This window comes from Fringilla coelebs (assembly GCF_963513975.1).
Source record: "Fringilla coelebs genome assembly, chromosome: 26".
Classification (NCBI taxonomy): domain Eukaryota; kingdom Metazoa; phylum Chordata; class Aves; order Passeriformes; family Fringillidae; genus Fringilla; species Fringilla coelebs.
The window spans coordinates 3,169,724-3,193,991 of NC_140052.1; the positions used below are offsets into that span (position 1 = coordinate 3,169,724).

General features: G+C 58.0%; 1 protein-coding gene across 1 annotated transcript in view; it reads right to left on the reverse strand.

Moving 5' to 3' along the window:
- Positions 1-24,059, reverse strand: part of GFRA2 (GDNF family receptor alpha 2) — a 39,911-nt gene extending 15,852 nt beyond the window's left edge. The window contains exons 1-3 of the mRNA XM_084221945.1: positions 23,617-24,059; positions 14,418-14,699; positions 5,785-5,868 (exon numbers count right to left, since the gene is read on the reverse strand). Of these exons, the coding sequence (XP_084078071.1) occupies positions 5,785-5,868; positions 14,418-14,699; positions 23,617-23,656 (406 nt within the window). The 5' untranslated portion in view covers positions 23,657-24,059. The remainder of the gene's footprint in view (positions 1-5,784; positions 5,869-14,417; positions 14,700-23,616) is intronic.
- Positions 24,060-24,268: the final 209 nt, after the last annotated feature.

Genomic DNA, 24,268 nt, shown 5'->3' on the forward strand with positions numbered 1-24,268 from the left:
TTCCAGGCACAATCTGTAGGATCAGCACCCCCCAAACCGGGGCCCTCTGGGCAGAATCCAGGCCGTGAATTTGCAACGTTTCTTTCCTTTTGTCAATTCTTCAAAGAATAGTTATTAATTATTAATTAATTCATCATTATTCAACTCCAAAAGTGGAATCATCGACCCAACTCCTCTGTGGCCCCCAGCGCCTCTCCTGGGGCTCCCCAAAAGTGGGGCAGCTCCAGACAGGGATGAAAGGGACAAGAGGATCAGTCCCGTGTCCATCCCGGGAATTCCTTCCCGTGTCCATCCCGGGAATCCCATCCAGAATCCATCCTGGGAATCCCATCCTGGGAATCCCATCCGGAATCTATCCTGGGAATCACATCCAGAATCCATCTTGGGAATCCCATCCTAGGAATCCATCCTAGGAATCCCATCCTGGGAATCCCATCTGGAATCCATCCTGGGAATTCCATCCTGGGAATTTAATCCCGGGAATCCCATCCTGGGAATCCATCCTGGGAATCCCATCCGGAATCCATCCTGGGAATCCCATCCTGGGAATCCCATCCAGAATCCATCCTGGGAATCCATCCTAGGAATCCCATCCTGGGAATCCATCCTGGGAATCCCATCTTGGGAATCCATCTTGGGAATCCCATCCAGAATCCATCCTGGGAATCCATCCTGGGAATCCCATCCTGGGAATCCCATCCTGGGAATCTATCCTGGGAATCCCATCTGGAATCCCACCCTGGGAATCCCATCCAGAATCCATCCTGGGAATCCCATTTTGAGAATCCCATCCCAGGAATCCATCTGGAATCCATCTTGGGAATCCCATCCTGGGAATCCATCCAGAATCCATCCTGGGAATCCCATCCTGGGAATCCTATCCAGAATCCATCCCAGGAATCCATCCTGGGAATCCCATCCCAGGAATCCCATCCTGGGAATCCCATCCTGGGAATCCCACCCTGAATCCATCCCAGGAATCCCATCCGTCAGGAGAGGACGGACGAGGCCAACCCCCAGCCTGGGAACAAACGCTGAATTTTCCTTTTCTTTTTTTTTTTCCTGGGAATGATGGATCACCCTCTGCAGCCCAGGTGCTGCTCCTGAAGGCTCCTCATCCCTCATTCCCTCCACATCCCAGCCAAATCCATGGATTCTCCTCCGCTGCCTCCCAGCCCTGCTGCAAGGCAAGGCTCCTAATTAACCTGATTGGAGGGCGCTGCTAATTAGCGAACATCAAATCCCAGGTGACCCTCAGCACCCGGCTCGCCGTGCATCCCCCAGCCACCCCTGAAGGGGGACAGGGTGTCTTTTGTCCCATTGTCCCCAAGCTGAGAGCCACCAGCACCTCCCTGCCCGGGATCCCGAGGATTCAGGGATCCCGAGGATTCAGGGATCCCAAGGGATTCAGGGATCCTGAGGGATTCGGGAATCCCGAGGATTCGGGGATCCTGAGGGATTCAGGGATCCCCGGGATTCAGGGATCCTGAGGGGTTCAGGGATCCCCAGGATTCAGGGATCCCAAGGATTCAGGGATCCTGAGGGATTCAGGGATCCTGAGGGATTCAGGGATCCCAAGGATTCAGGGATCCTGAGGGATTCAGGGATCATGAGGGATTCAGAGATCCCAAGGATTCAGGGATCCCGAGGGATTCAGGGATCCTGAGGATTCAGGGATGAAAGGGACAAAAGGATCCATCCTGTATCCATCCCGGGAATTCCTTCCCATGTCCATCCTGGGAATCCATCCTGGGAATCCCATCCAGAATCCATCCTGGGAATCCCATCCTGGGAATCCTATCCCAGGAATCCATCCTGGGAATCCCATCTGGAATCCATCCTGGGAATCCAATCCTGGATCCTGAGGGATTCAGGAATCCTGAGGGATTCAGGGGGAATTCAGGGAAAGCCCCTTCCCGGTGCCATCCCGATCTCCTGCCACCCTTTGAGGACATTTGGAGCTTTTTGGGGCTCGGTGCCACCCCGTGCTGTGACAACTTTGTCCCCTTCCCCTTCACCCAGGACCAGCCCACCCGGGCTGCGCTGCCAGGAGATCCCAAATCCAGGGGGAAAAGGTGTTTGGGAAGAGCCCTGGGTGTGCCAAAGGCGCCGTTCCAGAGAGGTTTGAGGCTTCACCTCCACCCTGGCAGCCAAACCTGGGCTGGGGCAGGGATGGACGGTTTGGGTTGGACAGAGGATGGACACAGCTCGAGGGGAAATGGGGATTTAGGTGGGAAAAAGGGGATTTAGGTGGGAAAAGGGGGATTGGAGAGGTGGGGAAAACGGGGATTTAGGTGGGGAAAAGGGGATTGGAGAGGTGGGGAAAACGGGGATTTAGGTGGGAAAAAGGGGATTGGAGAGGTGGGAAAAGGGGAATTGGAGAGGTGGGAAAATGGGGATTGGAGAGGTGGGAAAATGGAGATTTAGGTGGGAAAAAGGGGAGTGGAGAGGTGAGGAAAAGGGGATTGGAGAGGTGAGGAAATGGGGATTTAGGTGGGAAAAGGGGGATTGGAGAGGCAGGGAAAAGGGGGATTTAGGTGGGAAAAAGGGAATTCAAGAGGTGGGGAAAAGGAGGATTTAAGAGACGGGGACCACCAGGGTCTCTTTACTCCCGCTGGTTTTGGGGGCGCACTGAGCCCTCCCTGCACCCCGGATCACCCCAGCCCCGAGCCCTGGGAGGGGGGAGCCGCAGATTTGCGGCACAAAGCCGGGCTTGGGGGACCCGTGGGACGCGGCAGCCGATTGTCTCCTCCTCGGGAGCTTCGCTGCTGCCCTGCCCGAGACCTGCGGGGACCCGGCTGCATCTTAATGGAGCGGCGGCTTTGGAAGCGCCGCGCTCCCGGGGAGCTCATTAATAAAGCACGAGCATGAAAATTTCATGAGCAGAGACGGAAACGGGGGCCGAGGAGCTGGGGACAGGGGCTGGGGCCACCAGCTGTCCCCTCCGCGTGGGGACAGGGGAGGAGGAGGAGGAGGAGGAGGGGGGTGGGGGGGTTTGGTGCCCACCCCGCGCTTGGGTGTGGTGCCCGCAGGGAGGATTCCCAGCTGGAGGCTCTCCCTCCTGCCTCGGGCTGTGATTTCCTCGGCATCCAGCCGGGATGAGCATCCCGGGATTCTCTGCCCAGCGTGGGGAGGGGGCAGCGCTGGCTCCGCGGGCGCTCCGCGCTCTTTACGCGCGGGTTACGCGCGGTTTACACAGCCCCTGCTCCCCGGCCAGCGCTCCGCTCCCAATTATCCCTCCGGGCAATTAACAGCTCCTTCTCCAAGAACGCGTTCGCTTCAGCGCTCGCCAGCAGGCCCCGGAGGTCCCCGGGAGGGGACAGGGACAGGTGGCAGCAGCAGCGAGGCCACCCCGGTGCTCACAGCCCGTTCCCCTCTTCCCCCATCCCCAAAATCTCCCGGTTTTTCCTCCCGCTCCGCTCTCCTGGATAATTCAGCGTCTAATCCCCGCTCCAGACTCGCTGCTTTCCAGATTTCCCGCTGGAAAGGTTCCAGGTTTTGCAGCTCCAAAGCTTTTCCTGACGCCAATGGAATCCCAAAAAGGCGGGCCGGGGGCGGCAGCGTCACCCCAAAATCCCTCGCCGAGCTCCCGGGGGAAATCCACCTGGAAAAGGCTGGAAAATTCCCGCCGGGGGCTGCGGGGGACAGCGGGGACAGCGGCGGTGTCACAGCCCCGCTCAGAGGTGTCCCCAGGTGGGGACAGTGGGACCCCCCAAAATCCCGCAGCGTGGGGGGCTGGGGAGGGGTCGGGAGGGGGGGGCACGGGGAGGTTGTCATGGAAACGGGCGGGAAATCCAAATTGCCGAGGATGGAGGCAGAGTTTGGGCAGAGAGGAGGACAGGGGGGTGTTCTGAGGGACAGGGGGATGCTCCGAGGGGCTCCAAGGGATGCTCCAAAGGGATCCAGGGATGTTCCAAGAGGTTCCAAAGGATGCTCCAAAGGAATCCAGGGATGCTCCAAGGGGATCCAGGGGACACAGGGATGGTCCAAGGGGCTCAAGGGTGCTCCAAAGGAATCCAGGGATGCTCCAAGGGGATCCAGGGGTCACAGGGATGTTCTAAGGGACACAGGGATGCTCCAAAGGGATCCAGGGATGTTCCAAGGGGTTCCAAAGGATGCTCCAAGGGGATCCAGGGATGTTCCAAGGGGATCCAGGGGACACAGGGATGGTCCAAAGGGCCCAGGGATGTTCCAAGGGGCTCCAAGGGATCCTCCAAAGGGATCCAGGAATGCTCCAAGGGGATCCAGGGGACACAGGGATGGTCCAAAGGGCCCAGAGATGTTCCAAGAGGTTCTAAGGGATCCTCCAAAGGGATCCAGGGATGTTCCAAGAGGTTCCAAAGGATGCTCCAAGGGGATCCAGGGATGCTCCAAGGAGTTCCAAGGGACACAGGGATGGTCCAAAGGGACCCAGGGATGTTCCAAGAGGTTCCAAGGGATCCTCCAAAGGGATCCAGGGATGTTCCAAGAGGTTCCAAAGGATGCTCCAAGGGATCCAGGGATGCTCCAAGGGGATCCAGGGGACACAGGGATGGTCCAAAGGGCCCAGGGATGTTCCAAGGGGCTCCAAGGGATCCTCCAAAGGGATCCAGGGATGCTCCAAGGGGTTCCAGGGGGACACAGGGATGTTCTAAGGGACACAGGAATGGTCCAAAGGGACCCAGGGATGCTCCAAAGGGACCCAGGGATGCTCCAAAGGGACCCAGGGATGCTCCAAGGAGTTCCAAGGGATGCTCCAAGGGGTTCCAGGGGACACAGGGATGTTCTAAGGGACACGGGGATGCTCCAAAGGGACCCAGGGATGATCCAAGGGACACTGGAATGATCCAAAGGGACACAGGAACGTTCCAAGGAATTCTAAGGGACACAGGGATGCCCCAAGGGGTCCCAGGGATGCCCCAAGGGGTCCCAGGGATGCTCCAAGGGGCTCCAAGGGAATCTTCCAAAGGAATCCAAAGGGCTCAGGGATGCTCCAAGAGACACAGGAATGTCCCAAAGGGACACAGGGATGCTCCAAGGGACACTGGGACGATCCAAAGGGACACAGGAACGTTCCAGGGAATTCTAAGGGACACAGAGATGCCCCAAGGGGTCCCAGGGATGCTCCAAAGGGATCCAGGGATGCTCCAAAGGGATCCAGGGATGCTCCAAAGGGATCCAGGGATGCTCCAAGGAGTCCCAGGGATGCTCCAAGGGGATCCAGGGATGCTCCAAAGGGATCCAGGGATGCTCCAAAGGGATCCAGGGATGCTCCAAGGAGTCCCAGGGATGCTCCAAGGAGTCCCAGGGAGGCTCCAAGGGGGTCCCAGGGACCCTCCAAGGGTCTCAGCATCCCTCTCCCAGCTCAGCTCCAGGGTGCTGCCCCAGGGAGGGGACAGCAAACAGGGTCCCCCCCCCCCCCTCAGCTCCCACCCCATCCTGAGGGTCCCAAATCCTGCAGGACACCAAGAATTCCGCAGGGAATTCCACGGGAGGGGCTGCACCCCGCTGGAGCCCGGGGCTGGCTTTGTGCTGGGGCCGACACAAACCCAGGGAATCCCGGGAATTCCAGCTTTTCCAGCGGTTTTCTAGAAACCCAAACCGGAGGCAAAGAGGTAAAACCCTAAATCCCAACCCGGGATGATCCGAAACGGGAAGAACCCACCCCAAAAACGATGGGCAGGACCCCAAATTTGGGGGGGAGGGAAGGGGGGGAGAGGCTGGAGGAGCAGAGGGGGAGGGAGGGAGGATTTCCCTGGCTGGGAGCAGCTCGAGGCAGGAGATAAACCAGGGAGTTTTTATTACCTGAGAAAATTGAAGCGAGTCTGAATATGTCAGAGAGACGAGAGGTGACCGGCTCGTACGGGGAGGCTTCATAAAACTCCTCTCCTTCGGCAGGGGAAGGGAAAAAAAGGGAAAAAAAAGGAAAAAAAAGCAAATTAAAGCCCGTGGTGAATCATCTCAGCCAGTTCCAGGCACAGGCACACCCCTGGTTCAGGGAGGGAAAGGCAAAAAAAAGGGATTAAAGGGGAAAAGGGGATTTGGGAGAGGTTCAGGGAATTTTAATCGTGGCCAATCCCAAAGGATTCCAGGAGTTGAGGGAGTTGGGATTGGGATGGTCCAGGAGGTGGTGTGGGGTTCAAGGCTGGAGGTTTTGGGGTACCCACTCGATTCTGGGTTCTTTTGTTGTTACAAATTGCCCTAAAAACACCTAAAAACCTAAATTTGTATTGCTACAAAATCCCCTAAAAACCTAAATTTGTATTGCTACAAAATCCCCTAAAAACCTAAATTTGTATTGCTACAAAATCCCCTAAAAACCTAAATTTGTATTGCTACAAAATCCCCTAAAAACACCTAAAACCCCTAAATTTGTATTGCTACAAAATCCCCTAAAAACACCTAAAAACCCTAAATTTGTATTGCTACGAATTCCCCTAAAAACCCTAAATTTGTATTGCTACAAATACCCCTAAAAACACCTAAAAACCCTAAATTTGTATTGCTACAAACCCCCTAAAAACCTAAATTTGTATTGCTACAAAATCCCCTAAAAACACCTAAAAAACCCCCCCAAAAAAACCCTAAAAACCTGTTCTCAACTCTGGGTTCTTCTATTGTTACAAAATCCCCTAAAAACACCTTAAAAAACCCCCCAAAAAAACCCTAAAAACCTGGTATCAACTCTGGGTTCTTTTATTGTGACAAAATCCCCTAAAAAACACCTAAAACCACCTAAAAACACTTTAAAACCTGTCCTCAACTCTGGGTTCTTTTATTGCTACAAAATCCCCTAAAAATACCTTTAAAAACCCCCCAAAAAACCCTAAAAACTTGTTATCAACTCTGGGTTTTTTTATTGTGACAAAATCCCCTAAAAAGACCGAAAAAACCCCTAAAAATTCTCAGCTCTGGGTTCTTTTATTGTTACAAATCCCCCTAAAAACGGAATTCAGGAATCTCCTGTGTGGAAATCCAGGGTGGGGAGCAAAGCAGGAGAGTTCCCAGGAAATCTGGGAGGGAAATCCCAAAATCTGGGAGGAAAATCCCAAAATCTGGGAGGGAAATCCCAAAATCTAGGAGGGAAATCCCAAAGTTTGGGAGGGAAATCCCAAAATCTGAGAGGGAAATCTCAAAATCTGAGAGGGAAATCCCAAAATCTGAGAGGGAAATCCCAAAGTTTGGGAGGGAAAGGCCCCATTGGGATGCTGGGCTGGGCTGTCCCCGTCCCCAGTGTGACAGGATTTGGGGACAACACCCCGAGGGTGGCTCCTGATCCTCAATGGGAATGGGAACGGGATCCAAATCCCACTCTGCAGTGACATTCCTGGGAAATCTGGGAGGGAAATCCCAAAATTTGGGAGGGAACTGGAATATCCCTGCTTCCTGTAGCTTCCCAGTGCTGCTCTTGGGGCGATGGGATTTGGGGACAACACCCCAAGGGTGGCTCTGGCTCCTCCTGATCCTCACCAGGAATGGGAAGAGGATCCAAATCCTGCTCCTCAGCCTCATTCCCAGGAAATTTGGGAGGGAAATCCCAAAGTTTGGGATGTCCCTGCTCCCTGCAGCTTCCCAGCGATGTCACCGCTGCTCTGGGGGTGATGGAATTTGGGGACAACACCCCAGGAGCTGCTCCTGATCCTCACCAGGAATGGGAACAGGATCCAAATCCTTCTCCTCAGCGACATTCCCGGGAAATTGGGGAGGGAAATCCCAAAGTTTGGGATGTCCCTGCTCCCTGCGGGTTCCCAGCTCTGCTCTGGGGCTGATAGGATTTGGGTACAACACCCCAGGAGCTGCTCCTGAGCATCACCAGGAATTGGAACAGGATCCAAATCCCACTCCAGGCCATTCCTGGGAAATCTGGGAGGGGAAAACCCCACTGGGATCTCCCTCTTCCCTGTGCTGCTCTGGGGGTGATGGGATTTGGGGACAGCATCCCAAGGGTGGCTCTGGCTCCTCCTGCTCCTCACCAGGAATGGGAACAGGATCCAAATCCTTCTCCTCAGCGACATTCCTGGGAAATTTGAGAGGGAAATCCCAAAATTTGGAAGGGAACTGGGATGTCCCTGCTCCCTGCAGGTTCCTGGCACTGCTCTTGGAACAATGGGATTTGGGGACAACACCCCAGGAGCTGCTCCTGAGCTTCACCAGGAATTGGAACAGGATCCAAATCCTTCTCCTCAGCCACATTCCCGGGAATTTTGGGAGGGAAATCCCAATATTTGGGAGGGAACTGGGATGTCCCTGTTCCCTGTGGGTTCCCGGTGATGTCACCACTGCTCTGGGGGTGATGGGATTTGGGGACAGCACCCCAAGAGTGGCTCTGGCTTCTCCTGCTCCTCACCAGGAATGGGAACAGGATCCAAATCCCACTCCAGGCCATTCCCAGGAAATCTGCGAGGGAATGACCCCGCTGGGATGTCCCTGTTCCCTGTGCTGCTCTGGGGGCGATGGGATTTGGGGACAGCACCCCAAGGGTGGCTCTGGCTCCTCCTGCTCCTCACCAGGAGTAGGAACAGGATCCAAATCCCACTCCAGGCCATTCCTGATCCCACTCCAGGCCATTCCTGGGAAATCTGGGAGGAAAAAACCCCACTGGGATCTCCCTCTTCCCTGTGCTGCTCTGGGGGCGGTGGGATTTGGGGACAGCATCCCAAGAGTGGCTCTGGCTTCTCCTGATCCTCACCAGGAATGGGAACAGGATCCAAATCCCGCTCTGCAGTGACATTCCTGGGAAATTTGGGAAGGAAATCCCAAAATTTGGGAGGGAACTGGGATGTCCCTGCTCCCTGCAGTTTCCCGGCACTGCTCTTGGGACAATGGGATTTGGGGACAACCCCAAGAGCTGCTCCTGAACTTCCCCAGGAATTGGAACCGGATCCAAATGCCACTCCAGGCCATTCCTGGGAAATCTGGAAGGGGAAAACCCCGCTGGGATGTCCCTGTTCTCCTTGGGTTCCCAGAGCTGCTCTGGGGGCGATGGGATTTGGGGACAGCATCCCAGGAGCCGCTCCTGAGCTTCACCAGGAATGGGAACAGGATCCAAATTCTGCTCCTCAGCCACATTCCTGGGAAATTTGGGAGGGAAATCCCAATATTTGGGAGGGAACTGGGATGTCCCTGCTCCCTGCAGTTTCCTGGCACTGCTCTTGGGACAATGGGATTTGGGGACAACACCCCAAGAGCTGTTCCTGAACATCACCAGGAATGGGAACAGGATCCAAATCCTTCTCCTCAGCCACATTCCCGGGAATTTTGGGAGGGAAAGACCCCACTGGGATCTCCCTGTTCTCTTTGGGTTTCCGGAGCTGCTCTGGGGGTGATGGGATTTGGGGACAGCATCCCAAGGGTGGCTCTGGCTCCTCCTGATCCTCACCAGGAATGGGAACAGGATCCAAATCCCGCTCTGCAGTGATATTCCCGGGAAATTTGGGAAGGAAATCCCAAAATTTGGGAAGAAACTGGGATGTCCCTGCTCCCTGTGGGTTCCCAGCTCTGCTCTCGGGGTGATGGGATTTGGGTACAACACCCCAGGAGCAGCTCCTGAGCTTCACCAGGAGTGGGAAAAGGATCCAAATCCCACTCCAGGCCATTCCTGGGAAATCTGGGAGGAGAAAACCCTGCTGGGATCTCCCTGTTCTCTTTGGGTTCCCAGAGCTGCTCTGGGGGTGATGGGATTTGGAGACAACACCCCAAGAGCTGCTCCTGACCCTCACCAGGAATGGGAACAGGATCCAAATTCTGCTCCTCAGCCACATTCCCAGGAAATTCGGGAGGGAAATCCCAAAATTTGGGAGGGAACCAAGATGTCCCTGCTCCCTGCGAGCTCCCAGCGCTGCTCTGGGAATAATGGGATTTGGGGACAACACCCCAGGAGCCGCTCCTGAGCTTCACCAGGAATTGGAACAGGATCCAAATCCTTCTCCTCAGCCACATTCCAAGGAAATTGGGGAGGGAAATCCCAAAGTTTGGGATGTCCCTGCTCCCTGCGGGTTCCCAGCTCTGCTCTGGGGCTGATAGGATTTGGGGACAACACCCCAAGAGCTGCTCCTGAGCATCACCAGGAATGGGAACAGGATCCAAACCCCACTCCAAGCCATTCCTGGGAAATCTGGGAGGGAATGACCCCGCTGGGATCTCCCTGTTCTCTTTGGGTTCCCAGAGCTGCTCTTGGGGCGATGGGATTTGGGGACAGCACCCCAAGGGTGGCTCTGGCTCCTCCTGATCCTCATCAGGAATGGGAACAGGATCCAAATCCCGCTCTGCAGTGACATTCCTGGGAAATTTGGGAGGGAACTGGGATGTCCCTGCTCCCTGTGGGTTCCCAGAGCTGCTCTGGGAGTGATGGGATTTGGGGACAACACCCCAAGAGCTGCTCCTGAGCTTCACCAGGAATGGGAACAGGATCCAAATCCCGCTCTGCAGTGATATTCCCAGAAAATCTGGGAGGGAAATCCCAAAATTTGGGAAGAAACTGGGATGTCCCTGCTCCCTGCGGGTTCCCAGAGCTGCTCTGGGGATGATGGAATTTGGAGACAACACCCCAGGAGCTGCTCCTGATCCTCACCAGGAATGGGAACAGGATCCAAATCCTGCTCCTCAGCCACATTCCTGGGAAATTTGGGAGGGAACTGGGATGTCCCTGCTCCCTGTGCTGCTCTTGGGGCGATGGGATTTGGGGACAACACCCCAAGGGTGGCTCTGGCTTCTCCTGATCCTCACCAGGAATGGGAACAGGATCCAAATCCCACTCCAGGCCATTCCCGGGAAATCTGGGAGGGAATGACCCCGCTGGGATGTCCCTGTTCCCTGTGCTGCTCTGGGGGCGGTGGGATTTGGGGACAACACCCCAAGAGTGGCTCTGGCTCCCCCTGAACTTCACCAGGAATGGGAACAGGATCCAAATCCCGCTCTGCAGTGACATTCCTGGGAAATTTGGGAGGGAAATCCCAAAATTTGGGAGGGAAGTCCCAAAGTTTGGGATGTGTCTGCTCCCTGCAGCTTCCCAGCGATGTCACCGCTGCTCTGGGGGTGATGGGATTTGGGGACAGCACCCCAAGAGCTGCTCCTGAACATCACCAGGAATTGGAACCAGATCCAAATCCTGCTCCTCAGCCACATTCCCGGGAAATCTGGGAGGGAAAGACCCCGCTGGGATCTCCCTGTTCTCTTTGGGTTTCCGGAGCTGCTCTGGGGGTGATGGGATTTGGGGACAGCATCCCAAGAGTGGCTCTGGCTTCTCCTGCTCCTCACCAGGAATGGGAACAGGATCCAAATCCCGCTCTGCAGTGACATTCCTGGGAAATTTGGGAGGGAAATCCCAAAATTTGGGATGTCCCTGCTCCCTGTGGGTTCCCAGTGCTGCTCTTGGGGCGATGGGATTTGGGGATGACACCCCAGGACCTGCTCCTGAGCTTCACCAGGAATGGGAACAGGATCCAAATTCTGCTCCTCAGCCACATTCCTGGGAAATCTGGGAGGGGAAAACCCTGCTGGGATGTCCCTGTTCCCCGTGCTGCTCTTGGGGCGATGGGATTTGGGGACAACACCCCAAGGGTGGCTCTGGCTCCTCCTGATCCTCACCAGGAATGGGCCCAGGACCCAGACCCGCTCCCGGCCGTTCCCTCTCCCCTCTCCCGCCGGGACAAGGAGCGCTCCGGGGCCGCGGAACCTCCAGCGCTCCATCAATAATTCATTCAACACCCGCCTGACTCCCGCGGCTCGCCGGGGAAATCACCGAGCATGAGCGGGGCGCTGGACCCGCCTGGAGCCGCGATTAACCCCGGGAAGGAGCCTGGAGCCTCCCTAACAGCGGGGAGGGCTGGATGGGAGGAGGGGAACCCCAAAATCTCCGCGAAAAGGCCCAAATTTCCCTCCCTCGCTGCTCCGAGCGCGGGAAAGGATCGCAGCCCCTCCTTAAAGCCCGGCTTAATCACTGCTCTCCCCTCCTCCTCCTCCTCCTCCTCCTCCTCCTCCTCCTCCTCCTCCTCCTCCTCCTCCTCCTCCAGGTACAATCGCCATCCCAATTCCCTCCCTCGTTCCCAAAAAAAACTCGGTGAGGGCAGCTAATGAGCGGGAGAAAGCAATTAGGGCGTAATTAGGGCCGGGCTTTTGGGGCTCGGCTTCCTGCGCTGACCCAGATTTGGAGGGAATTTCACCCAGGGGGGGCCCGGGCTCAGCTACGGCTCCCCCACATCCTCTGGAAGAGATTTCCCACCCTCTGGAAGAGTTTTCCCATCCTCTGGAAGAATTTTCCCAGTTTTCCCATCCTCTGGATGAGTTTTCCCACCCTCTGGATGAGTTTTCCCACCCTCTGGATGAGTTTTCCCATCCTCTGGATGAGTTTTTCCACTTTTCCCACCCTCTGGAAGAGTTTTCCCACCCTCTGGAAGAGTTTTCCCAGTTTTCCCACCCTCTGGAAGAATTTTCCCATCCTCTGGAAGAATTTTCCCACCCTCTGGAAGAGTTTTTCCACCCTCTGGAAGAGATTTCCCATTTTTCCCACCCTCTGGAAGAAATTTCCCATCCTCTGGAAGAATTTTCCCATCCTCTGGAAGAGTTTTCCCTGTTTTCCCACCCTCTGGAAGAGTTTTCCCAGTTTTCCCATCCTCTGGATGAGTTTTCCCACCCTCTGGAAGAGTTTTCCCAGTTTTCCCACATCAACTCCTCCATCCTCAGCTCCAGTTTTCCCACAGAATTCCAGAATTCCCGGCCTGCCTTGGCCTGGAAAGGGCCTTAAAGATCTCATCCCAACCCCCCTCCCACGGGCAGGGAGCTCCTCCAGGTGCCCATCTGGATTCCCTGGGGTTTTCATCTGAATTTCCTGGGATTTTCACCCAAATTTGCCCATTTTTCCTGCCTTGTGCTCCACATCTCTCCTGTCTGGGGCGCCTGTCTGAATTTCCTGGGGTTTTCATCTGAATTTGTGGGGTTTTTGTTTAACTTTGGGGGGTTTTCATCTGAATTCCCTGCCCTGCCTGACCACCCCTCACCCCCAAACCTCCCCAGACTCCAGCAGCACCCCCTCCCCATCCCCACCACCCCAGGGTGCTCCTTTGGGATCTCCCCCACCCCAAAACGCTCCTTTAGGGTCTCCCCATCACCCCAGGGTGCTCCTTTAGGGATCCATCTCCCCCTCCTCATCACCCCAAAATTCTCCTTTGGGATCTCCTCTACCCCAAAACGTTTCTTTAGGGTCTCCCCATCCTGCCACACTGATCCATTGGGGTCTCCACCTTCCCATCACCCCAAAACTCCCCTTTGAGATCTCCCCCACCCCAAAACTCTCCTTTAGGGTCTCCTCATCACCCCAGGGTTCTCCTTTAGGGTCTCCCCATCCTGCTACACTCCTTTAGGATCTCCCCATCACCCCAGGGTGATCCTTTAGGGTGTCCCCATCATCCCACACTGATCCATTGGGGTGTCCCCCTTCCCATCACCCCAAAACTCCCCTTTGGGATCTCCCCCACCCCAAAACTCTCCTTTAGGGTCTCCCCATCACCCCAGGGTGCTCCCTTAGGGATCCCTTTCCCCCTCCCCATCACCCCAAAACTCTCCTTTAGGGTCTCCTCATCATCTCAGGGTTCTCCTCTCGGGTCTCCCCCACCCCAAGGTGCTCCTTTGGGATCTCCCTCACCCCAAAACTCCCCTTTGGGATCTCCCCATCACCCCAGGGTGCTCCTTTGGGATCTCCATTACCCCAAAACTCTCCTTTGGGATCTTCCCCACCCCAAAACTCCCCTTTGGGATCTCCCCATCACCCCAGGGTGCTCCTTTGGGATCTCCATCACCCCAAAACTCCCCTTTGGGATCTCCCCCACGCCAAAACTCTCTTTTTGGATCTCCCCATCACCCCAAGATGCTCCTTTGGGATCTCCCTCATCCCAAAACGCTCCTTTAGGGTCTCCCCATTAACCCTTAGGGTCTCCCCATCACCTCAGGGTGCTCCTTTGTCGTCTCCCCATCACCTTAGGGTGATCCTTTGGGATCTCCCCCACCCCAAAACTCCCCTTTGGGATCTCCCCATCACCCCAGGGTGCTCCTTTGTCATCTCCCCATCACCCCAAGATGCTCCTTTGGGATCTCCATTACCCCAAAACTCTCCTTTGGGATCTTCCCCACCCCAAAACTCCCCTTTGGGATCTCCCCAGTAACCCAGGGTGCTCCTTTATCGTGTCCCCATGACCTCAGGGTTCTCCTTTAGGGTCTCCCCATCACCCCAGGGTGATCCTTTGGGGTCTGCCCCACCCCAAAACTCTCCTTTTGGATCTCCTCATCACCCCAAAACTCCCCTTTGGGATCTCCCCCACCCCAAAACTCCCCTTTGGGATCTCCCCATCACCCCAGGGTGCTCCTTTGGGATCTCCATCACCCCAAAACTTCCCTTTGGGATCTCCCCCACCCCAAAACCCCCCTCCCCGCCATCCCCGCCGTACCTTCGGCCAGCCCCAGGTGGATGCTCCAGTAGATCTGCAGGCACTGCAGCTCCCTCTTCATGCCCCGCTTGCAGCGGCAGCGCTCCAGCGGGCTCTCCTGCAGCACGCCCAGGGCCAGCTGGCACTCGCGGTTGGCCAGCAGCGTGTTCCGGTCGCGGCCGGCCAGGCACTGCCGCAGCGTGCGGTACCGGGAGCTGCAGCCCGCCTCGGCCGCGCACAGCTCGTTGGCCCGCACGCAGTCCACGGGCGGCGCCGGCCCCGCCAGCGAGCGCAGCATCTCATCTGGGCCGGCGGGGAGCGAGAGGAGGCAGCGTTAGGGAGGGAGGTACCCACGAAGTCCCCAGGTAGAGCAGATGGGGAGCCCAGGAGGGAAAATGGGCAGGGAATTCACAAAAACCCAGGGAAATTTGGATAAGTGCACCAGGAAATTCAGATGAAACCCCCAGGGAATTCAGATTAAAGCACCCAGGAAATTCAGATTAAAAGTCCCGGGAAATTCAGATTAAAGCACCCAGGGAATTCAGATTAAAACCCCCAGGGAATTCAGATTAAAACCTCCAGGGAATACAAATTTAAAACCCTGGGAAATTCAGATTAAAGCACCAGGGAATTCAGATTAAAACTCCCAGGTGAGCAGCTCACGTAGGGCGGATGAACATCCCATGAAAGAGGAATGGGTACCCCAAGAAATTCAGATTGAAACCCCAGGGAATTCAGATTAAAACCCCAGGGAATTCAGATTAAAACCCCGGGAATTTCAAATTCAAGCCCCAGGGGAGCAGCCCAGCTCGTTGGCCCGCACGCAGTCCACGGGCGGCGCCGGCCCCGCCAGCGAGCGCAGCATCTCATCTGGGCCGGCGGGGAGCGAGAGGAGGCAGCGTTAGGGAGGGAGGACCCGAGGAGTCCCCAGGTAGGGCAGGGAGGGATAATGGGCAGGGAATTCACATTGGAAGCTCAGGGGATTCAGATAAGAGCACCAAGAAATTCAGATTAAATCCCCAGTGAATTCAGATTAAAACCCCCAGGGAATTCAGATTAAAACCCCCAGGGAATTCAGATTATAAACCCCAGGGAATTCAGATTATAAACCCCAGGGAATACAGATTAAACCCCCCAGGGAATTCAGATTAAAGCACCCAGGTGAGCAGCTCAGGCAGGGCAGATGAACATCCCAGGAAAGAGGAATGAGCGCCCCAAGAAATTCAGATTAAAAACCCCGTGAAATTCAGATTGAAACCCTCGGGAAATTCAGATTAAACCCCCAGGGAATTCAGATTAAAACCCTGGAGAATTCAGATTAAAGCACCCAGATGAGCAGCTCAGGTAAGGCAGACGAACACCCCATGAAAGAGGAATGGGCACCCCAAGATCCAAACCCCCGGGAAATTCAGATTAAAACCCCCAGGGAATTCAGATTAAAGCACCCAGGGAAATTCAGATTAAAGCACCCAGATGAGCAGCTCAGGTAGGGCAGATGAACACCCCATGAAAGAGGAATGGGCGCTCCAAGAAATTCAGATCCAAACTCCCGGGAAATTCAGGTTTAAAACCCCCAGGGAATACAGATTTAAAACCCTGGGAAATTCAGATTAAAACCCCCAGGGAATTCAGATTGAAACCCCAGGGAATTCAGATTAAAAGTCCCAGGAAATTCAGATTAAAGCACCCAGGGAATTCAGATTGAAGCACCCAGGTGAGCAGCTCAGGTAAGGCAGACGAACATCCCAGGAAAGAGGAATGGGCGCCACAAGAAATTCAGATTCAAACTCCCGGGAAATTCAGATTTAAAACCCCAGGGAATTCAGGTTAAAGACCCAGGGAAATTCAGATTTAAAACCCCAGGGAATTCAGATTAAAACCCCCAGGAATTTCAAATTCAAGCCCCAGGGGAGCAGCCCAGCTCGTTGGCCCGCACGCAGTCCACGGGCGGCGCCGGCCCGGCCAGCGAGCGCAGCATCTCATCTGGGCCGGCGGGGAGCGAGAGGAGGCAGCGTTAGGGAGGGAGGACCCGAGGAGTCCCGCAGATGGGGCAGAGAGGGAAAATGGGCAGGGAATTCACATTGGAAGCCCAGGGAAATTTGGATAAGAGCACCAGGAAATACGCGTTAAAACCCCCAGGGAATACAGATTTAAAACCCTGGGAAATTCAGATTAAAATCCCCAGGGAATACAGATTATAAATCCCAAGGAATTCAGATTATAAACCCCCAGGGAGTACAGATTAAAAACCCTGGGAATTTCAGATTAAAGCACCCAGGTGAGCAGCTCAGGTAGGGCCGATGAACATCCCAGGAGAGAGGAATGGGCGCCCCAAGAAATTCAGATTGAAACCCCAGGGAATTCAGATTAAAACCCCAGGGAATTCAGATTAAAAACCCCCAGGGAATTCAGATTAAAGCACCCAGGGAATTCAGATTATAAACCCCCAGGGAGTAGAGATTAAAAATCCCGGGAAATTCAGACTAAAGCACCCAGGTGAGCAGCTCAGGTAGGGCAGATGAACATCCCAGGAAAGAGGAATGGGCACCCCAAGAAATTCAGATTAAAAATCCCTGGAAATTCAGATGAAAAACCCCAGGGAATTCAGATTATAAACCCCAAGGGAGTAGAGATTAAAAATCCCGGGAAATTCAGACTAAAGCACCCAGGTGAGCAGCTCAGGGAGGGCAGATGATCATCCCATGAAAGAGGAATGGGCGCCCCAAGAAATTCAGATTGAAACCCCAGGGAATTCAGATTAAAAACTCCTGGGAAATTCAGGTTAAAACCTCCAGGGAATTCAGATGAAAAACCCCAGGAAGTTCAGATTTAAAGCCCCAGGGAATTCAGACTAAAGCACCCAGGTGAGCAGCTCAGGTAGGGCAGATGAACATCCCAGGAAAGAGGAATGGGCACCCCAAGAAATTCAGATTCAAACTCCCGGGAAATTCAGGTTTAAAACCCCCAGGGAATACAGATTAAAACCCTGGGAAATTCAGATTAAAAACCCCAGGGAATTCAGATTAAAACCCACGGGGAAATCAGATTAAAGCACCCAGGTGAGCAGCTCAGGTAGGGCAGATGGGGAATCTAGGATAGAAGAATGAGCAGCCCAGGAAATTCAGGTGAAAATCCCAGGAAATTAAGGTTAAAACCCCCAGGAAATCAGATTAAAACTGCAGGGATTTCAGGTTAAAATCCCCAGGTGAGCAGCTCAGGTAGGGCAGATGAACATCCCATGAAAGAGGAATGGGCACCCCAAGAAATTCAGATTAAACCTCAGGAAATTCAGATTAAAACCCCAGATGAAAATCCCAGGACATTCAGATTATAACTCCCAGGTGAGCATCCTAGGGAGGGCAGATGGGGACCCTGAGAGGAAAAATGGGCAGGAAATTCAGATTAAAACCCCATGAAATTCAGATAAAAGCCCCAGGAAATTCAGATTAAAAACCCAGATGAAAATCACAGGAAATTCAGATTAAACCTCCAGGGAATTCAGACAAAACCTCAAAAAATTCACGTTAAAACCTCCAGGAAATTCAGATTAAAACCCCCAGGGAATTCAGATTAAAACCCCCTGGTGACCACCTCAGGTAGGGCAGATTGGGACACCGGAAGGAAAAACGGGCAGGAAATTCAAATTAAAACCCCAGGGATGGGATGAGATTTTTAAGGCCCTTTCCAGGCCAAGGCAGGCCGGGAATTCTGGAATTCTGGAATTCTGTGGGAAAGGTGGAGCTGAGGATGGAGGAGCTGTGCCTGGAGCCGGCTGAGATTATTCACAGATTCAGATTATTCAAAGGAATTTTCCCCAAGGGTGGGGGTGGCAGGCCAGGTTGGGAATCGTGGAATTGTCTGGGCTGGAAGGGTTTGAGCTGAAATCATGGGAATTCCACTGGAATTTTCTGGGAGGGAAGGGAAAAGGGGAGAAGGGGAAAAGAAGAAAGGGGGGAAAGGAAAAGGCAAAGGGGGGAAAGAAGAAAGGGGGGGAAAGAGAAAGAAGAAAGGGGGGAAAGGGAATGGGGGGAAAGGGGGAAAGGGGGAAAAGGGGGGAAAGGGGAAATGGGAAAGGGGGGGAAAGGGGGAAAAGGGAAAGGGGGGAAAAGGGTGAAAAGGGGAAAGGGAGAAAAGAGGAAAAGGGAAAAGGGGGAAAAGGGAAAAGGGGGGAAAGGGGGAAAAGGGGAAAAGGGGGAAAAGGGGAAAAGGGAAAAGGGGAAATGGGAAAAGGTGGAAAAGGTGGAAAAGGTGGAAAAGGGAAAGGGGGAAAAGGGAAAGGGGGAAAAGGGGGAAAGGGAAAAAGGGGAAACGGGGAAAAGGAGGCAAGGGGGGAAAAGAGGAAAAGGGGAAAGTGGGGGAAAAGGGAAAGGGGGAAAAGGGAAAGGGGGAAAAAGGGTAAGGGGGAAGGAATTCCTCTCTAGGAGAGGCTGGGATGGAATTCCCAGAGGAGCTGCGGCTGCCTCATCCCTGGAAGTGCTCGAGGCCGCCTTGGGATGGTGGAAGGTGCCCTTGCCCGTGGCAGGGGCTGGAATGGGATCCCACAATCCCAGAAGGGTTTGGGTGGGAAGAGACCTTAAAACCACCGCGGGCAGGGAGGGCTCCCCTAGCCCGGGCTGCTCCGAGCCCCATCCAGCCCATCCCGGAGCATTCCAGGGACGGCCCTGCTCCCCCCGCAGCCGAGATTCCCGGGTGGGGTTAACCCCACGCCTCGGCTCGGGGATCCGAGGTTCCCGGTTAACCCCGCTCCTCGGCTCGGGAATCTGATGTTCCCGGTTAACCCCGCTCCTCGGCTCGGGGATCCGAGGTTCCCGGTTAACCCCGCTCCTCGGCTCGGGGATCCGAGGTTCCCGGTTCCATCCGAAGGGATCGATCGGTGACCCCGATCCGTTCCCGGGGCTCTCCGGAGCCCGGGGAGCGGCGGCTCCGTGCCGAGCCCCGAGCCGGCCTTTGGCTCTGCTCGTCCTCAGCCCCGTCACGGGATTTTTAGGGCATCTGAGTCACGGCTTTTGGAGCGCTCGGCCTTGGCAGGGCCGCGGGGCAGCTGCGGCTCCCGACAGGCGCTTCCCTCCCGGGGTGGCACCGGGCCAGCCCGCCCGGCTCCTGTCCCTGTCCCTGTCCCTGTCCCCGCTCGGACCCTGCCCCCGCATCCCCACAGCTCTCAGCATTTCCGCATCTGCTTTTCCCCCTGGAAATATCCCTGCTAAACGCGGCCCAGCAAAGCCCGGCTTGTCCCCTCTCGGGGGAGTTGGGGACAGGCAGCGCTGGCTCCCCCCCGCCCCCAGGGTGATGGGGACAGGACCCGCTGTCACTCCCGGCCCCTCCTCCACCCCCCAGCTCCCAGGGAAAGTCCTGGAGCAGGGAAAAATGGGAATGGCAGGACCCGGAGGGGACCCTGAGCTGCTCCGGGGGGCGATGGGGAGGCGACAGCTCTCTGTGCCCGCCCTGGTGCCCCCCGAGGGTGGTGGGCGGGGGTGACCCCTCGGTGAGTCCCCGTCCCTGTCCCCTCCCGCCTGGCACCGCCTGGGCCGCCGCTGGCAGCCCCTTCCCAGCCCGGGTCTGGCAGGGGGACAGTGACACCTACAGGAACGCGACAGGGGCCACCCGTGTGTCCCCCCCAGCGGGCGGGGCCGGTCCCCTGCCACCCCCGGGGCTGGGCACGCGTCCCTTCCGTGGGGAGCGGCGGGCGCTGGAGCGGATCCCTGGCCCTGGATCGGGTCCCTGGCCCAGGAGCGGGTCCTGGAGCGGGTCCCTGGCCCTGGAGCGGGTCCCCGGCCCTGGAGCAGGTCCCTGGGCACTGGAGCGGGTCCCTGGGGACTAAAGAGGGTCCCTGGCCCTGGAGCGGGTCCTGGAGCGGGTCCCTGTCCCTGGAGCGGGTCCCTGTCCCTGGAGCGGGTCCCTGGCCCCGGCCCTGGAGCGGGTCCCTGGCCCTGGAGCGGGTCCTGGAACAGGTCCCTGTCCCTGGAGCGGGTCCCTGTCCCTGGAGCGGGTCCCTGGCCCCGGCCCTGGAACAGGTCCCTGGCCCTGGAGCGGGTCCCTGGGCAGCTCTGCCCACCGCGGGTGCCAGGAGGGCTCCGAGCAGGGACAGGAGCAGGGTGGGCGGTGCCCGGGCGGGGACGCCTCCGCTGGCTGCGGTCGCACCATGGATCAGATCCCGGCGTGCCGCTGATGTCCCCGCTGGGCTCGGACAGGTCTGGAGGGCGCCCAGGAGCCTCCACGGCCACGTTAGATCCAGCCTGGAGCAGCAGATTCCCCTGGGCAAGGCCAGGCCAGGCCCGGCGGGATTGTATTCCACACGGGATCCGGGGAGGGAGGAACGGGAGCCCCAAACGCTGATCCCGGGGCTGGGAATGCCGGAGGTGCCGTGGGTGCACGCCGTGGGCGCTGCCTCGGGACTTTGCGCCTTCAACACCAGGAAATCCCACCCTGAGGCATCCGAAAAACGGGAAACTGGGAAAAAGCGATCCTGCTGCAGCCGTGGCCGCAGGGAAACTGCTCCAGGGCATTGGAGACATCGCAGAGATCCACCGGGCACGGAGAGCTGTCCCAGAATTCCACGGAGAGCCATTCCAGAGCTCCATCAGGCACGGAGACTATTCCAGAAATCCACGGAGAGCCATTCCAGAGCTCCACGGGGTGTGGAAAGCCATCCCACAGCTCCACCAGATCCGGAGGTTCATCCCTCAGCTCCACCGGGTGTGGAGAGGCATTCCAGAATTCCATGGCCACGGAGAGCCAGCCCAGAGCTCCACCGGGCATGGAGAGCGATCCCACAGATCCACTGGACGTGGAGAGCCCTTCCAGAGCTCCGCTGGGTGTGAAAATCCATTCCAGAGCTCCGCTGGGTGTGGAGAACCGTTCCAGAGCCCCACCGCCTTCCAGCCTCTCCCAGCTCCAACTCACACTTCTCCAGAAGCCTCTTCCCAAAAATCCCCTCCTCCAGCCGCATTCCTGTCCCCACGGGCAGGGCAGGGCCACATCCTCGCCCCGGAGCATCCTTGGGTGCTCCCCCGGTGCCAGGTGGGCCGGGCTGGGAACGCCACAAGAAATCCGCCCTCGGGGAGCAGCAGGGATGAGGTGTGTGGGCGAGCCGGCCCAAATCCTCCCGGCTTTTTTTGCCATTTTTCTCACCGTTTTCCCCGCGGTTTTGCAGGGAACGGGGTCCTGCGAGCCCCTCGGGGCACCGGGAGCTCCCGGCAGCGCCGGAGCCGGGAGTGCCGGCGGATCCCGGAGCGGGAAGGGCGGGCACAGCCCCCAAATCCCGCAGGATTGGGGCTTTTTCCAGGCTGGGCACTTTCCCTGGAGCCCCCCGCTCCTCCCGGCTCCTCATTCCCTCCGAGGAGTTTGGGTGGAGGGGGAAACTGAGGAGGGGGATTTTCTATCCCCCCCCCCAAAAAAACCAAACCCCTCCCGGCAGAACCGCCCTCCCCGAACTCCCGGCGCTGAAACATCTGCAGAGAATTCCCGGCTAATCCTCGGCAGGCTCTGGGGTGCCGGAGGATTTGCACAAGGCGCTGGCCTCTTTTCCTGCCGCTCCCACGGCTTCTCCCAGCTCTTCCCGAGCTCTAATCCATGTTCTCCCGCTCGGCTTCTGCCGGAGCCCCTCGGACACCCGGCAGCTTTAGAGGGAAATGTTTCTCCTGGCGGGGATCACTCCAGAACACGCCGCTTTCCAGCCAGGACCAACGGGATTTTCTGGCTTCCCGGGAATGATCCCGGCTGGGAAGAGCTGGATGTTCCCTGCTCCAGGATCCCCAGCGTGAGGCCACGCCGTGGGAAGCGCCGTGGTCACCCCATCCCTGAATCTGGGGGTGCAAGGTCCCTGCTCGGGGTCCCCAAAACCTTGGGGACACCCAGGGATGGGGGGCAGGGTCCTGCTTCGATGCCAACCCTGCTGTGAGGGCGGGTGGGCCCTGGTTTGGATGCCTGAGGTGGGGCACCCCTGTCCCCCTGGGGGTCCCTGTGCCCCAAATTTCCCCCTGAACCATCCAGCTGTGTCCAGACACACATCCAGATGTGCCCAGACAGATGTCCAGATGTCCAGCTGTGCCCCCAGCCGGGCTGGAGCACTCTGCACGGGAGTGTCCCCACTCGTGTCCCCACCCCGCCCCCCCAGTGCCCCTTCCTCTGTGTCTGAGGGCTCCACCCGAGCCCCCCGACCCCGGCACCCCCCGGGCGGGGGCTCCCCCAACCCAGGGCCCCCCAACCCAACCCAGGTCCCTCCTCCCCGAAGGTTTGGGGGGCGCCTCTCGGTGGCTGGGGTGGCGCTGGGAGCAGGGCAGAGCCCGTGCCCCCCGTTCCACCGGGAGCAGAGCCCTCCCCGCGCACCCCGAGCCCCCCCGAACGAGGCTGTGCCAACCTTCAAGTCTCCCTCAGCGGCCTCCTGTCCCTTGTGCCCGTCCCTGTCCCTGTCCCTTGTCCCCCGTGCCTGTCCCCGAGCCCAGGCCGGCTCCGCAAAGTTCTCCGGGCGCCGCAGCGAGCCGGGATCGCATCCCCGGGCTGCGGGAGCCGGGAGCGGCCCCGGGAGCGGCGCGGGGAGCGCGGCACGCCCGAGCCGCGGAGGGCGAACCCCCAGCACCCCCCTTTCCTTCCCTTTTCACCCCAAACCCAGCGCGGGCTGCGGGTGCTCCCCTCCCGGGGGAGGCTGCGCTGGGAGCGGCGGCGTTCTCCCGGTACCGAGCTCCGAGCCCCGCCGCCCGCGGCTCCGGGCGATCCGGGCGCGGGGACGGCGATTCCCCACGCAGGCAGCCGAGCCACGAACCCAACTTTGCCCGCCGAGCGTCCACGCCGCGTTCCCAAGCTCTGGAATGGCGCGGGGGGAGGATGGAGGGCAGCGGGAGAACGGGGAGAAGGGGGAGATCTCCCCCGAAACGCGAATCCGCGCTGCTCTGCCGAGGGGAGCGGGGATGGGAGGCGAGCAGGGCTCGGCTGCTGGGCGATCCTGCCCGCTCCGGCCCCGAGGGGGCGGCTGGGCTTGTGCCCCCCGTGCCCCCCGTGCCCCCTGTGCCCCCCGTGTCCCCCGTGTCCCCCTCCCCGTTTCAAGTTGACGGGGAATAGGGAATGAAGTTGAACCCCTCGCCGTGCCCCTCTCCTGCCGCAGCGCTCGGAGGGGCTCGCTCGCCGCCTCAGCCCCCGCAGCCCCTCGCCCAGGGGGGGGGACGCGCCACCTCGGCCAGGCGACAGCCGCCACCCCGCCCCCGGCACCCCCGCTGGGGCCACTCACCTACGAGGAGGACGATGCAGAAGGCGTTTGCCAAGATCATGGTAGGAAATCCACGCGCTCCTCCACGTGTGCAAAAAATTATGTTAAAAATCAGGCAAAAAAAAAAAAAAAAAAAAAAAGGAGGGGGGAGGGGGGGGGAAGAAAAAAAAAATTAATAATTCCCAAGGCGGTCAGGTAGATCCCAAATCCGAGGCGGAGGGAAGGGGGTGTGCTCCGCCCGGCGCGGAGCCGGGTCCTCAGCCGCTCGCCGCCTCCCGCATCCCCGCCGGGCTCCGCTGCGCGCTCCGGGCTCGGCGGCTCCGCCGGGCTCCCGCCGGCTTCTGCCGAGCTCCGGCTGCCGGGGAGGGGGCGCGGCGAGGGGCGGCTGCGCTCCGCCGAGCCCCGGCGAAGGGGCAGAGCCGGCGGGGCCGCCGTCCCCTCCCCGCCCCTGCCCCCGCCCGCCGCTCCGCCGGGGCCGGGGCCGCCCTTCCGCCCGGGGCGGGGGTCGGGGGGGGCTCTGTGCGGACCCGCGGCGCCCCGTGCTCGTTCTCCTCCATCCCCGCCTCCCCATCCATCCCTCCTCGCCGGGATGCACCTGCCCGGCCCCTCCGGGGGACCCCCGCGGCTCCCGGGCTGCCGCAGAGCCGAAGGCGAGACCCCCCCCGGCCTCCCC